We start from the raw sequence: 15,343 nt of genomic DNA, 5'->3' as shown, positions 1-15,343 counted from the left end.
GAGAAGCAGTGACGCACTCTGTTGTGGCTCATGCAGCCGGTAGTTAAGTGTCTGCTGCAAGACAGCTAGACAGAAGGATTTCATGAGCTGTGAGCGGCAGCTGTTCCTGAATGAGATGCTGACATGGTGCTTTACACAGGCTTCAAGCCCACTGTGAGGATCCTCCGTGATGGATGAGCATCCAGGGAGACTGGTCCCCTTCCTTTCGGATCCTCAAGGGAGAACTGTTAAGCAAAGAGTAATGGCACCAAGTGGCTCTACTGATCATATATCAGACCATTCCCCTGGCAGGCCCTGAGCAGTCAGCTATATTGCATGATATCAAAATGCACGGGCATTTGTCAGTTGATTTACCAGCTAATGTGTCAGTCTTGGTGAGTGACGCAGAGCTGAGAATCAATCTGAAAACAGCATGAGTAGTTAACCAAGGAGTTTACTTCTGATGTTGGTGACAATAAATATCAATCTGAATTAGAGGAATCTCATGCCACAAAAGCGAGGAGGAGACACTGTGATCTTTTATGGATCCTGAGCGCTGTCTGATCTTCCATGCTTTTTATGAAACATTATAATCTGTGGTTTTGTCTAATAATAATAATTATCTAATTCTTATGTAGGATATATAATAATATCGTCACCCAGGATAGTTGGAGGCTGAGATACACTGGACAATGGAAGGAACAGGAAATTAAGGGTGTTCTTATAGCAGGCAGCTTTGGGCCAGTAACATTTATTAGTTCTGGCTCTGCTGCCCCAGGCTGACTCGGTGCAGCTTCTTTGCACCTTGCTCTTTTCCGTTCCAGAAGCCACAACAGCTGATTTTTCTCAAGCGATTTTTCTTCAGAGTCTGCATGTCTGTGGCATGTTTATTCTGCAACCCAGATAAATGCACACAGATATTAAGAGCTGGCTGAAGTAGTATCCAGAAGCCCTTGGTAAGAGGACTCTGCAGTATATTTGCACTTGAACGGTGACACCCAACTTCTACCCCCAAAATATAGAGAATAAATAAGAAAGGAGGAAATGTTCATATCCCTGTCATGTAGATGGAGAAACTGAGTCATCAGGCAGTGAAGTGTTTTGCTCAGGACAGCAAAAAGCACAGCTGGGACCTCAGTTCAAGCCTCTGAGCCCTGCTCTGGTCCTAGCCACAAACCACAAATATATTCTTCCATACTTCATAAATTCTGGCTTTTCTGTCTCCCGTTCACCTACAGCTCCTTTGCTAACGAAGACAGTAGGTCAGGTCTTTTGGAGCTCATTAATATGTGCCACAAAACCCTCACAAACAGATGTCTAAAGGTCTGGCCTCTAGGTATTCCCTGGAAGTTAATAACAAGCAGTGCTTAATCCTTCCAGCATCAAAGCCTATGATCAATCCACTTCCTATTGACTGGCTTTTACTTCCTTCTGTAACAGGTTCGCTTCTTTTAATAAAGTTATATAACAGAGGGATAAAAAATCACTCCATAGTTAAAGTTGTGTAAAAATCTGCACTTAAAGCAGGGCTAAAACCCCCCAGTTTCACTGTTAAAAGATTGAATTTAGTCTCTGTATTTTACACACTGGGTCTTCAGGGGACAATTGAATTATCTGTAATATTATTCTCCAAGATTTATTGGCTTTGCCAAAAGAAGCAGTTTAAAATAAGCTGTCCTTTCCCTTGCGCTTTTTCCTCCTCTCGACCTTTCTCTTTATGTCCCTAGAGCACAGACTCACATCAGGGATTTCGGCTTGCTGATGGTATATAAGGCCTCTCCAGTTGTTTCAATTCCCTTCTTGTCTTTGTCATACTGCAACTGTTCTTAATAGTGAATAGAGCTTTAATTTTAAAGAGCCCTTTGGAAATGTAGCCCTTAGCTAAGTTTTATTAACTGATGTTTTTTTAATGCCCTGTAGACACAGACCCAGAGGTGCATGTTCACAGTATTTACTATGGTGTCCAATTTAGTCATCAAAAACAATTCCTTCCACCGAGTATGTAGGGAACCAGGATCTGGCAGCCCAGGGGAGTGGGTGGGCTAAATCATTTATTTCTTTCCTGAATTTGGATGGCACTGCAGTTGCAATGACTGAATTAGACTCCTGAAATGGATGATCCAAACAAAGGTGCAGTGACCGCCTGCATTCAGACCAGACACTGTGCAGTGTCTCAAAAACACCCATATACTAGTTAGGTCCTTAATTTTTCCCTGCCTTGTCTTGCTCCACCGACAGTGTGCGAACAGTTACTGGCATTTTCTGTTACTGTTCAGCCTACCTCTTCCAAAACCCTCTCCTGCTCCTCACATATAATCTGGCTGCCCCACATTCTGGGAGGCAGGAGATTCAGAGGCAAGCAGTGATTTGTGAGAGTGAGGACTTGGAGGCAGTGCCCATATTGCTGGTGGCACTGCTGCCTTTGTTCACCATGAAGCAACAATCCTCTTACTGGGGGGTTTCCAAACAGCAGCTGCTGTTTAACAATAGGTCAAATCAGGCTTTGACCTTTTCATGAGATGCAAAGGAAGCTCTGCTTCTTCTCTCGACTCCTTCATAGTCTCCTCTTCTCTCTTCTTCTCCTCCTTTCCACACATTTCAAAAGTGCCTCTTTACCCTTCTTCCTTGCCACCTGCCTACTCCTTCCACAAGACCTGGTGCAACCTCCACATGTAGCTGGTGCTTTGCCCCACCATGCTCTGCCTGGTTCATGGCAGGAGTTGGTGTACCTGTGTCCCTGTCTCCTTGGAGCACTGCTGTTGTGTTCTTCACATAAGCATAACTTTAAGGGACTTAGGCAGTTTGGTGGAGCATGTAGCACTGCAGGACATGCCTGTATGCTATAATCCGTAGCTTGTCCTTCACTCAGCCAAACTGGCTTCAACTTCTCTGCCCCTGCTCCAATGTGCTTGTCTTCATCTGGCCCAGAAACTGCACACTTTAGTCAGCCCTGGCCAGAGCTTGTGCTGGAGTGGAGGCAACTGGGAAAAGAGCATGCTTCAAGTCCAGTTGCAACTGCTGCCGTCACTGGTGATTTCCCAAGTGTTGAGAAATTGTTTGATTGCATTTGTACACCGGGGATTTGCTGCTGTTCTCTTCAGGCTTTGAAAGACAGAAGCACTTGCCTGTACAGATTAAATATGCTTTGGGGTAGGCTGACCATGCTGTTTGCTTTCAGGTGGGAAACCTTGGACTCCTTTTCATGCTCCTCTTTTTCATCTATGCTGCTCTAGGAGTGGAGCTCTTTGGAAAACTGGGTAAGTCTCAAGCAGACCATGCTCCAGTGTGAGCTACAGACCTGCTGGGAAGCTGAGGTTTCTCAAAATCAGTACTCATTCAATAAAGGGACTGAATTACTTTATTTACTGAAGGCCTTTATTCCCCCTTATGCATAATCGATGTGAGAGGAATTTCCCTCTAAATTGTTATTGTCCTAACAGCCTAACAAAATAAAAGCAGCATCTGGTTTCTCTTTCATTCTTAAACTTTTGCTTTTTCTGCACTGCCTACCTTGATATTGCCTTCAAGATTACAAGAAAAACCCAGGGAAAGTTTATTTACATCTCTTACCATGGAATATTGATGAAGAAGAAAGGCAGCACAACTACACGCTGGGAAGATGCCCCTGAGGAGCTGAGTTACACTGCCTGATATGCTGGGGCTGGGCCATCAGGGATTTTTCTGTATTGCTGGGCAGCAGCCAACTGTTGGGCAGGGTGCTGATGCTGTTACCTCAGCTCTTCAGGCTGTGAGAAGCCTGAAGTCCCCTTCCCCAGTTCCTGCTGTTGATCTCAGGGTCAGCAGCGCGTCCCATGCTGATAGCAGTGATCCCCTTCCTTTCAGTATGCAATGATGAGAACCCCTGTGAGGGCATGAGCCGCCATGCCACCTTTGAGAACTTCGGGATGGCCTTCCTCACGCTATTCCAGGTTTCCACGGGCGACAACTGGAACGGGATCATGAAGGTAACTGGGCCTCAGGGGTGTGGATGTCCTTATTGTGGGGAAGGAGAAATTCTGATGTGCGCTCTGTTCAGCAGCGCTTGGGCTAGAAAAGGGAAGGAGCACACGAGCTGATTTGCTAGATAAGGTCCCTGCTTGGGCCAGAATCTCCCTCCCCACCATGGTAACTCAGACTTTAAGCTCATCTAGTCTTACAAACATCTGGCTGAGAAAAGTGCAAATTGTCCTTGGGAGAAACAAGAAGACTGTCCAGGCTAAGAGGGAATATTAAGGCCTGTTATCAAAGCTGAATGTAGGTGTGTTGGACATGGCACCCACCTGCAGAGCTATCAGGGCAATCCAAAATAAATACTTCCTTCCTTCAAAGGACATGGAGAGAGGAAAGTTCTTTGAACACATATGGTGCTTTTGAGTCTGGATGGGAGAGGGCAGTACCAGACTGCTCATTTTTGTTCTTGCTTACATGTGTGGGGCTACAGTGGCAGCAACATGTGATGGTCTGGAAGTAGTTTGCTCTGTAGACCTTTGGATGTATTTGCTCTGAAGCAGAGAGCACATGATGAGGTAGTGTCCCAGATTCTTTGAGGAACTCATGATCCCAGAGGGTGTGGGGTGATAGAAATATTTGCCTTGTTCTTTCCATTAGCATCAGTGGTTTTTGACAGAAAAAGCACCCAAGCTTGTATTCTTACTTTAGTCCTTCCCTCCCTCCCTCCCAAACCCAACTTCCCCTCAAGGATACCTTGCGTGACTGCAGCCATGATGATCGGAGCTGCCTCAGCAACCTGCAGTTCATCTCCCCGCTGTACTTTGTCAGCTTTGTGCTCACAGCCCAGTTTGTCCTCATCAATGTGGTGGTAGCTGTGCTCATGAAACATCTTGACGACAGCAACAAGGAGGCCCAGGAGGATGCGGAGATGGATGCTGAAATTGAGCTGGAAATTGCACATGGGCTGTGCTCCCGCAAGTCAGGCTCCCCGAATTCAGGACAGGGAAAAAGAGCAGGAACAGGAGGAGGTGGTGGGAGAACAGATCCTGAAGGACATCTGTGCGTGAGATGTTACTCTCCAGCACAGGTGAGTACACTTTTGAGCTTACCAACCAGACTGCAGCAAGTAGCTGTGGGGAGAAGCTGGGCAGCCTCGAAGACTGAGGGCTTAGCAGTAGCAGATAGACTCTTCCACTTCAGGGTGAGAGGTTTGCTTTCAGCGGTAGACTTTTGAGTGGACTGCATCATGTGGGGACAAGGCGGTGACAGCAGTGGGTCCTATTCATTGTCATCATGGTGTAGGAACCTGAAGGCCAGCAGAGGAGGGATGGAGCAGATCAGCTAAAGGTGTGTTAGGAGCAAATTTGAGAGGGGAGCTCAGGAGAAGAGAGCAGGGGAAATGGCAGATCAAGAGTGAGGCACTCCAGCAGAGCTGGAAGAGAGGTGTGAGCAGTGCAGTGGTGCACTGACGGTGAGTGAAGACAGTCCCTCCTCTTTTTTTTTTTTTTTTTTTTGCACTGAACTCTGGCACTTTTACACACCTGAAGGAGCAAATGCTGCCCCAGTGACCCTGTGCAGGTACCTGCAGAACAAGGTGCTGCTCCAGATGAGTCAGGGTGGAGAACCCAGCCCCAAATTCACAAGAAACTTTGAAGCAAAAAACTCAGCATTCTTAAAATGATCTCTCCCATCCTCCCCCCTTTCTTGTCCCCTAGGAGAACTTATGGCTGGACAGTGTCTCTTTAATTATTAAGGACTCCTTCGACGGGGAGTTAATGATCATCGATAACCTATCGGGCTCCGTCTTCCATCATTACTCCTCGCCGGCCATGTGCGAGAAGTGTAACCATGACAAGCAAGAGGTAACCTGCGTACGAGGATGCGTGAGGGGAGTCTCCCCCCAAGACCTGCACACCCACACCCACATGCCCGCAGGTCATCTGATGTGTGCTCCTGGCTGTAGATTGTGTAGACAGAGAGCTTGTTGACCTGTGTTTGTCATCTGTCATGAACTGCCAATACTGCCTCTAGTACAGGCCCGCCCTCCTTAGCCATGGGGGGATGTTTGAAGTGGTGGAAATGTGAGATGTGCCAGGACACAGGTCAGGAGGGACTGAATGAGCTGTAGAGAAATGACTGTGAAGGTGTCCTGGCAGCTCTTGTTGTGTTCAATTCTGCAAGAAAAGCAGAGGTTCAAGCTCATGTTGTACGGAGGACTCAAAGGATCTCACCCCAATGACAGCACTCAGGGGCAATTCAGTGGGAGATTTAAGCATGTGTTTTGTCTTTGTTTTAAGCATGTGCTTGCTTATTCCCTGTTGAGCTTGATGAATTAAGCACATGCTTAAATGCCTTGTTGAATAGAGTCACCGTCTGTAAGCAAGGATTGGTTTGTGGTGAAAACCAGTTAATTAGTTTGAGCAAAAAACTAAATAAAAATGGGCCCACTGAGAAAGTTTGAGAGTCTCTTTTCTGATGTAGAACCTGTTAGCTGACAAATGGGTTGTTGCTAAGAGCAGGACACTAAATGGCTTAGACTTGTGCTTCTAAAGTTAGTAGATGGTTCAGAAAACTACTTCCTAAGCAATTAGTCTTTTCAGGTTGTGAAACTTCAGGAGCAAAGTAGTCTGGGAGAAGCTAGGTGAGTAGCAGAATTTGTTTTGTTTCTGAAATAATTTTATTGTATTTAAGTGCTATGATTGTGGTCAGACTTGTAACAGCGTGGCTCATCTGACAGTAAATCAGTGTATCAGTGGCAATCTTCACTGTTTCCTTCCCCATAACTAACCTGATATCTTGCTATTGCTTATAAATAAACCAGGAAACTTGGGAAGAGAGGTCTCATTGGCAGATTATTCTATCCATGTTTGAAGAAAACAATATTTTGTTTGGCTTCAGATGCCTAATTATGATGCTCTAATTTTTTCAGCCTTTCAGCTATTTGCTTGTCCCCATAGCTTCCCTTTGAAAATATCAAAATGCGAACGTTGCTGTAGTTTATCAGTATTGCAACACTTCACAAATGGATGCTGCATTAATGCAGCCAAATAGCTAGTTTTCAATTATCTGCGATTTCCACTGCTTTACATAAGTCCTTATATTCAGCAGTTGCTGCTCAGCCTTCTCAGAAAATCAGGTCTACTAAGGTATTCCAGAATGATTACCCTGAAATTAAGTCATTTGCAGCTGGTTTGCTGCATTTGAGAACCTTCCAGATAGTCTTTAGTATCCTGCCTAGAAATGAAGACAACAACAACAGATTTTCTTACCTTCCCAGCAAGAAAACTTGACAGCAAAATCTTCAAGTACAACCCATAGCCACAGTAAAGAGTTTAACGAATAATCACAACCAAAGGATTATTCTTAGATCATATTTTCTAATGGCTGTTATAGAGCCATAAATTATTTTTCAAAATTGATATTTCAATACACCTAAAATGTGGAATTGAAAATAAATTACCTATATCTGCAGGAATAACTTTAGTAGTAAAATGTAGATATTTTATTTCCGATCATATGAATCAAAATTACAGCTCAGGATTTTAAGTCACAGTTGATCGTGACCTTCTTTTCATATTTCATAGTATAAAAAGCATTGAGGAAATTCCAACAGGAAATCACTACATGGAGTCACAGCTAGGCTTGTCCCAGCACTAACACCAGTAATGCACATAGTCATTAAATTAGAGTGTACTCTGGTACATCAATATATCCGAACATGCGTTGTACACACAGACAGAATTGGACTATCTCACATGCAATTGACAGCAAGTTATATAGGCAAAACAGTTTTTATCTAGTCCTATTCAATACGTGTGTGTTCGAACAAAATAGTATGCTTGCTGCCCGCCGAATTACCCTTAACTCTGCCCTTGTGACAAAAATCACGTTAGCTAAAAATGTTCATTCCTATTTCGTTTCTAGTTTAATCCATCAAGATGCTGAGCACAGTGGATGGACACAACACTTAAACATATGCTCAAAGTTATTAATATGTGCTAAGCTTTTTGTTGCACTGAGTAGAAGTGCTTAGTGTCTTTCCCAGTTACGCTGCTGGCATCTTATTTTCAAACCAATTATTTGTACAATTAAGGATTTTTGTCATCATGGCTCTGTTTTTAAACATAAGTTTTATCTGCAAGTAGTTATTTTCTAAGGGATATGTGTGCACAGTTCAGTGTCTCACGTTGATGTCCCTGGCAGTTTTCATGGATTGTGCTCCCAGTGAACAGCTCCTTCTCCCCCCACAGCGATCTTTTACATTTTTTTGTTCCTCATCTTTAATCAGAAGATTTTAAAATATTCTGCAGTAAGGGAGGCTGTAAGAACCAAACAACTTTTTTTCATACTGCTAACCTCTTCTCTTGTCATTGCTGTCCTTTCACTCTTGGGCTTGTTGACAGTTAGATATATGTGTATTGGTGGCTGATAGTGTGTTTAGTCAGTGCCAGGAGTTTGCCAGCGAGCAGCGGTGAACTGTGTTTCCACACGGATGCAGTTTATCTATTTATGACTTTGTTGATTATGGTTTTTGTGCGAATCCCAGGGTGGCCAGAATTTGTGAGCAAGCGGTTCAGTGAAGAACAGACTATTCTGGCTTTTGTTGAAACCCTTTTTTATGGATAGAGAAGGTAGTTGCAGATGTTACCACGTTTCATGCTTGCATCTCTACAAGCACAGCTGTAAGGCTGTTCTGGTGTAACAAGCGCTTAGGCGAGTAATGGATGAGTACGCACATTAAGTGGGACTGAATGAAGACTGTGTTTCTCTACACAAGTAGTTGCTGACTGGTGGCTGTGTAGCGTGCTTGACATAACTTCATTGTGGGCTCTCTGGTGCATCCATGCTCTGAGCAGCAGTTGTTGGTTTTGGACTCTCTTCATGGTTGAACAGCACCGTGTTCCTGTGTCAGAATAATATCCCAAACAGGGATGTCATTTGTGCCCTTTATTTAAACCTACCTCTGGTTTTCCATCCTGTTTATTCAAAGTGCATTATCCCTCAAATGGAGACCTCTTCCAGTCTCTGACATTGGCACAAGCCATTAAGCTCCCGGCTCGAAGGAGTCATCTTTCCAAATGTTCTACCTGCTCTTGTAGCACAAAAGCTGTACCCGCCTCTTGCAAACACAAACACAGGGGAGGACAAGATAAATGTCCAGGAAGCAAGCTGTCCTGACTGAGACAACCCAGAATATAGCTCTCAAGAGTCAGGTGCTGGTGGTGGAAACTGGTGGGACTCTAGAGACCAGTGACGGAAAGCCAAGCACAGGAGGGACAGAGCAGCTGCTTAGGCTACTAGAAAAAGGAGATGATTTTCAGGTGTTGTGGGAAAGAGATGTCAGGCAGAGGGCAATTGAAAGCTTGGAGGAGAGAGGATGGGAGAGGGGTACATGTGGTATGAAACAGGCAAAAGATGAAGCAAGGTCAGGCATGGGACTGGAGCGGAGCTGAGGCTCAAGGATGAGAAAGATGCAGTGGTCAGACTTGGTCTCAGAAAGCAAGAGAGCACAAGTATAAGTGGGTGGGAGGGGTGAGTTTAGCAATGGAGAGCAGGATGGGAGATGGTGTTAGCTGAGGTCTTGGGTAGGTTAGAGGTGAGGGGAGAGGGAAGACACAGGGAAGCTGGAGGGAAACAGTGTTTCAGTAACGAAGGTAAGAGAATATGAAAAGCATGATACTGGCATGGACTGCAAGAGGCATGACTATCCCTGGAATGAAAGCACCTCCATGTTTAAGCAGGGCTGTCTGTGGTGCCTTCAGAGAGAGGGGTCCACTCCTCATCCCTCAGCAGAGCAGACTGCCTCATCACTGGCCTGAGGGAGCCCTCTCCCCACCTGGCTTTATTTGCAGGGCCTTGTGCCAGCCATATCACTGGGACAGATTCAGGACTCCTTCCTCCGATTCTGGCACTAGAGGAGCATGGACTGGCGGTGGGCTGCTTGCAGATCGTATGTTCAACCTTCCTTAAAAAGTGGATTGTCCTGCCCAGCCCAGGTCTGGCTTAGGCAGTGCCTGATGTATCCAAGGAATATAACCTAAAATTGATCTCGGGTCTACAGGCTCTCACTTATCTACCATAAACAGTGTGACTGCTTGAAATGTGGATGCCAGGCATGACCTGTGACAGCTCCTTTCCCTTCCTGCAGGTCCAGCTGGCCGAAATGGAAGCATTATCCCTCAATTCAGACAAGTCCTCTTCCATCCTTCTAGGAGATGAGTCAGACAATCGCAGCACTTCTCAGCTGAGTCCTAAGGAGATCAAGGTTAGCCCCAGGCGGTCATGGGCATGTTACACCACGCACTGTATTTCTGCTCCTGCTCATGTGAAGTGCTCTGTATTCATCCAAGTGTCCCTGCTGAGGAATATAAATTCTGGTCACTTTTTAAGAGCTTCTCCATAGAGACATATCATGGAGAAGGATCTGAGGAGAAAAAAGGGATGTATGTTTTTGAAAGTTCACTACTGTCAGTAACTTGCTCTGAATGAGCCTAAATTTAGGGGATTTGGGCTGGAAACCTGAGCATTGCTTAGCTAGCTTGAAGGTATCTTCAGAATCAGCCTTTCTTGAGGCTTTGACAAGTCTGCTCTCACCTGCCATTAAATTTTACAAGGCTTTGTCCTCACTTATTTTTTCCAGCAGGAGGGCCAGGACAGTCCTGACTCCAATGGGGCAGGTGATCTGGGACAATGTCTGCTCCCAGTATCCGGTGCGGATGGCTCTACAAACCCGGACAGTTACCTGTGTGAAATGGAGAAAACTCCTTTGAACTCAGTCCAGTCTTGGCTAAAGCATGAAAGTACCAAAGGTGAGCACAGTTCTCATCATTCTCCAGGTCTACTGAAAGCATGGGTTCATTCAGCTCATCTGCCTTTCTCCTGCTTCCCCCCCGCCCCAGGAATGGAGTTAATGTGACGTGGGGTTACACTAACCAAGAATTAGCTTTCAGTTTGCCAGTCTTCAGGAATGGGGTGAAGACCAGTTCCTTCTTTTGCTGCTAGATATTATATCCTCCCTCAGACTTGCCTATGTGAAGTATTGTGAAGGAGCTGATTCCCATTCACAGTAGTGCACCCATGCATGGTCAGAGAAGAGTGGGGACCGATGACCCTGACACGCCAGCTGGATGAACTGTGCTCACTCAGCATGGTAAAACATTGATGACCCCTGGGACCAGGATCCTCAGGTACAGGTTCAGGGAACACGTAATACATGTCTGCCCTTGGTGGAAGTGTTCCAGTTCTACTCTTGAGCACACTCTGGCCTCCTATGGTCCTCAGGCTTCCCAAACCACCAGTTTATTTATCTTCCTTCATCCCTTGCCTTGCAGGACCTGGGATTAAAGTCCTCTGGCAGTGATACATGGTTGAATCAAGGCCTTAGAGTTCAGTATTTCTCTGCGAGAGCAGCAACAGGAGGGGCAAACTGGGCTGTTGCTTTATGGCTCTGAGCCGTGCTACATCTTCCAGGTCTGGTGCAGGTTTTGGTCTTTGTGTAGAAAGTGGAACCCATGGTCTGAACACTAGACTGAGGCTTCCTGGCCAGGGGTGTGTGTTACTAAATATCCTCCATAAATTAGACTTGCAGCACCCTCGGTGTAACAGCAGCAATGGCCCCAAATCCAATCAGAGGACTCTTCAACTTTATTTTTTTTTTCTGTTTCTGTTCTCCCTGTTTCTTTTGGTGCTTTGTCAGTCCCTCCCAGTCCCTTCTCTCCAGGTGCGTCTTGCCCTCTGTTACCTGTACCAGCAGAATTTTTCCACCCAGTTGTCTCTGCCACCCAGACAGGGCCTGAGAAAGTCTCACGTCCACGCAACCTTCCTAAGATCTCTCTGCAAGGCTCGTGGGCATCACTGAGATCTCCAAGTGTGAACTGTTCAATTCTTCATCAGGTAAGGACCCCTGCTTCCTTCTGCTAGGAAAGCTTGATCTTCACATCACACCCAAACAGAGGGGGCTGAATGGGGAGGAAGGCAGAGGAAGGAGAGAGGCGGCTGTGGTCAGGGGCTGGGTGATGTGGATCTAACCTGTTGGAGCAGCACAGAGTGCTGGACTGCAGGGTGCAAGAAGGTTGGGTAGGAGAGAGGGTTATATAGCTCTCACCCCCTGAAATCACATATTCTTCTGCTTTGGATCAAAAAATAGTTTGACAGCTGCAGCTAGCCCCACATGAAGACAAAATCACATCAACTTTTAGCTCCCTCCTGGGTTCCCTGTGCCGAGCGAGCTGCAGACACCTGCATGCACAGCAGCCATAGTGTAAGCCAGGGAGGTGGCAGCTGCACAGCCACCTCGGCTCCTCTTCGCGCTGTGACTCTGGATCCTGAACCTGCTTTGGTTGGAACAGGCTTATCCCCACCTACCTCCTCCACAGCCCTTTGTGCCACGTCCACACACTGCGTCCCTGAGCTCGCTGTTTTCCCCTGCCCACTTAGCTCTGACATCCCAGAAAGGTACTATCTCTTTCTGAAAAGGCAGCTATTTCTCACTAATGAAAGAGAAGAATGAAAGTGTTGAGGGAAGATCAAGTGTCTCTGAAGAGCGGAGGAGGCAGAGATGAAAGTCCAATAGAGATCCCTGTTATTGTTCTTTGAAGGTACTCCATGAACAATTCCTGTTTGAGGAGTACAGGGACACTCTATTCCAGACAAAGTAAAAAATAGAAATAAAATCATATGTTATCCAGTTCTATGTGACAGACACTGTTGGCACAATACAAACGTGTATAAATTCACCAGGGATAAATTTAGCCTCGAGCTGAAGCCCCTGAGTTGTTGTGGTTGAAACTTCTGGTATAAGTTTAGACATGAAGAGAAAGAGCTCTGGGGTTGACATACCACTGGGGCAAAAGTACTGAACTGTTGTAAAGGAGAAATTGGTAGACTTCTGCTTATGTGATGCAGACTATATAGAATAGTCATGGTTCCGGAGACTGCTTCCAGTCCTACATCCACCATTCCCAGTGCTGCGTCCCAGAGATGATCTCCTAGCACAGACCAATTTCTAGGAACAGCTGAAATCCAGCTTAACTAACTGAGCACTGATACAAGGAAATTAAGGCTGTTTCCCCTTCCTGTTGGAAGGGGACCCCACCTTTCTGCCCTAAATACTGTCATTGCCACTAGTGCTGGTTAAAAGAATTATGATGCCTCTTCTCTTCCCAAACATTGCTGATTTTTTTAATGAGAGGAAGTCTATGTACAGGGCCTGAGGTCTATGTACAGAAGTCCCCTGATTTCTCGTCAGCTGATGGTTTTGACGTGTCTGCAGCATGTGTGGCAGGTTCACAGGGAAGCTGAGAGCAAGGACCCACAGGAACCTTGGCTTCGCTGTCTCCTGGACCACCAGTGGGCAGGGAGAGCCCAGCAGCAGGGACTGCAGAGCTCACAAACCCAGCACCCCTTCCCTTTGGTGAAGCATTTCACATGGGAGGGGAAGTTTCATCCTGGAGCAGGATAAAATTAGAGCTCAAAATATTGCAACCTTTCTTCTTGCCCCAGAAGGGAATCCCCTGGGCAAGCTGCATGGCTGGTGCTTTTGTAGCATTGTTCAGGTGGTTTATAGCTGCTTTCCCCAGCAGAGGAGAGTAAGAAAGGAGTTGGAGTTTTTCCCCCTTTTCTGTAATTGTAGTTCATTTTCACACCCCAAAGTACTCAAAAAAAAAAAAAAAAAAAAAAAAAAAAAGGGCAAAAGCAAAGTGTCTTGCCCTCTGCCCATCTCTTTCCTGAGAACTATGTTTTCACACCCCTGCTCCGCAGGCCCCCGAGAGCGATACCTCACTGGACAGCCGGAGCAGCAGCTCAGCAGGCAGCCTGCAGACCACGCTGGAGGACAGCCTCAACCTCAGCGACTCTCCCCAGTGCACCCTGGACCTCCCAGTGGCTCTGTGCCCCGTGCCAGCTGCTGGCAGCCAAAGACCCCTGGCAGCCCCCCTCTCCCCCGCCTCCCGCTGCCGAAGCCTGCGGGGCCGAGGGCTCTTCAGTCTACGAAGCATCTGTCGTCACCAGCGCAGCCACAGCAGCGGTGGGAGCACCAGCCCTGGTTGCACCCACCACGACTCCATGGACCCCTCGGACGAGGAGGGGGTGGGCAGCAGCCTGCGGGGAGGCGGCAACAACAGTGAGCCCTCGGAGACCCTCAGCAGCCTCTCGCTGACCTCCCTCTTCTCGCCCCCACCGCCGGGGCTGATGCTGGTGAAGAAGTGCAGCAGCACCAGCAGCCTCCATGCCAGCCCCTCACCCCGCCGCCCCGCTGCTCACCACGCTAAGCCCTTCTACACCGTTGACCCCCGGGGCTTCCTTTCGATGCCCTCCTGGGTGACGGACTTCTGCAAGGACACCCCCTCACCCGGGGAAGGAGAGGAGCCGGACGGCCCTGGCAGACTGGGGACGGGGGACCATGGCCCCCCGCTCCCATCTGAGCTGGAGCTGGGCGATGGAGTCAGCAAGAGGAACAGATGAGGGTCCCTGGGGTGCAGGGAGGGAGTGTTCAGCCGCTGGCATGGGGATCATGATTCACTAGCTTCTCCCCAGCAGCAATTCCAAAGGATTTGCAAGAAAAAGAACCAGGCAAACAAAAATTTATAAATATATATATATACATAAATATATATATATATATATAGAATAAATACTCTGGTACCGTACCTCAGAGGCGTGGGAAAGTGCAAGCAATACGGGAACAGTCCTGCCTGAGGGCAAGACCTGGACCATCACCGCAGAGACTATAGTGACAAGAAAAGGCCATGGGGCTGGGAGGGACGGGACCCTCCAGCCAGGTGACTGCCATGTGGCAGCTGTTTAGTTATATACATATACCTATATAGAGAGATCAATTTATTTATTTTTTTTACTGAGAGATTATGAATTTCAGAAAGTGCTAAGGATGAACAAGCGAACGGGGGCTGAAGGAGATGCTACGCCAAACACGGAGGGTGGGGGCGAAGGGAGGGGAAGCAGAGTGAGCATCAAGGGAAGAGCATCTGGGGTTTGCCTTGCTTGTTTCTGGGAAAATCCTTATTGTCCATGCTTCCATTTCAAACATTAAAAATTGTGGGCCAGATCTTCAGGTTGAGTGTAAATTGGCAAAACACGATTGTGTGCTTCTGCTGGTGTAAAGCAGCAAAGCTCTGGCTTGAGGTGGCTTCATGCTGATTTACAGCAGGTGAAAATCTGGCCCCAGCAGCAGGGAAAAGCAAACAGCCATGGAGCATGGGAAATGTTTTGAGGTGAAAAGCTTTGCTTTGAAGGGAATGTGTGCTCGTGGGATGAGGGGATGGATACTACATGGCATATTCTTGTTTTTCATTTGTTGGTTTTGTCTTTTTAATTTTCCAAAGAAAGAAAACTGCTAAGGGAAAAAGTTACAAGATACATGGGGAAATTCGGAGCGGGAGAGGCAGGGTGGAAGTGG

The 15,343-nt window shown here is 46.8% G+C and overlaps 1 protein-coding gene across 1 annotated transcript in view; it reads left to right on the top strand.

Moving 5' to 3' along the window:
• The window catches only part of CACNA1I (calcium voltage-gated channel subunit alpha1 I), a 166,020-nt gene extending 151,629 nt beyond the window's left edge, over positions 1 to 14,391 (top strand). The window contains exons 29-36 of the mRNA XM_059817088.1: positions 3,158 to 3,236; positions 3,823 to 3,944; positions 4,679 to 5,017; positions 5,646 to 5,792; positions 10,079 to 10,195; positions 10,571 to 10,739; positions 11,627 to 11,823; positions 13,690 to 14,391. Of these exons, the coding sequence (XP_059673071.1) occupies positions 3,158 to 3,236; positions 3,823 to 3,944; positions 4,679 to 5,017; positions 5,646 to 5,792; positions 10,079 to 10,195; positions 10,571 to 10,739; positions 11,627 to 11,823; positions 13,690 to 14,391 (1,872 nt within the window). The remainder of the gene's footprint in view (positions 1 to 3,157; positions 3,237 to 3,822; positions 3,945 to 4,678; positions 5,018 to 5,645; positions 5,793 to 10,078; positions 10,196 to 10,570; positions 10,740 to 11,626; positions 11,824 to 13,689) is intronic.
• Positions 14,392 to 15,343: the final 952 nt, after the last annotated feature.

This window comes from Gavia stellata, chromosome 4 (genome assembly GCF_030936135.1).
Source record: "Gavia stellata isolate bGavSte3 chromosome 4, bGavSte3.hap2, whole genome shotgun sequence".
In the NCBI taxonomy this organism is placed as follows: domain Eukaryota; kingdom Metazoa; phylum Chordata; class Aves; order Gaviiformes; family Gaviidae; genus Gavia; species Gavia stellata.
The sequence above is the reverse complement of the archived record's forward strand: the minus strand, read 5'-3'. Positions and strand labels throughout refer to the sequence as shown.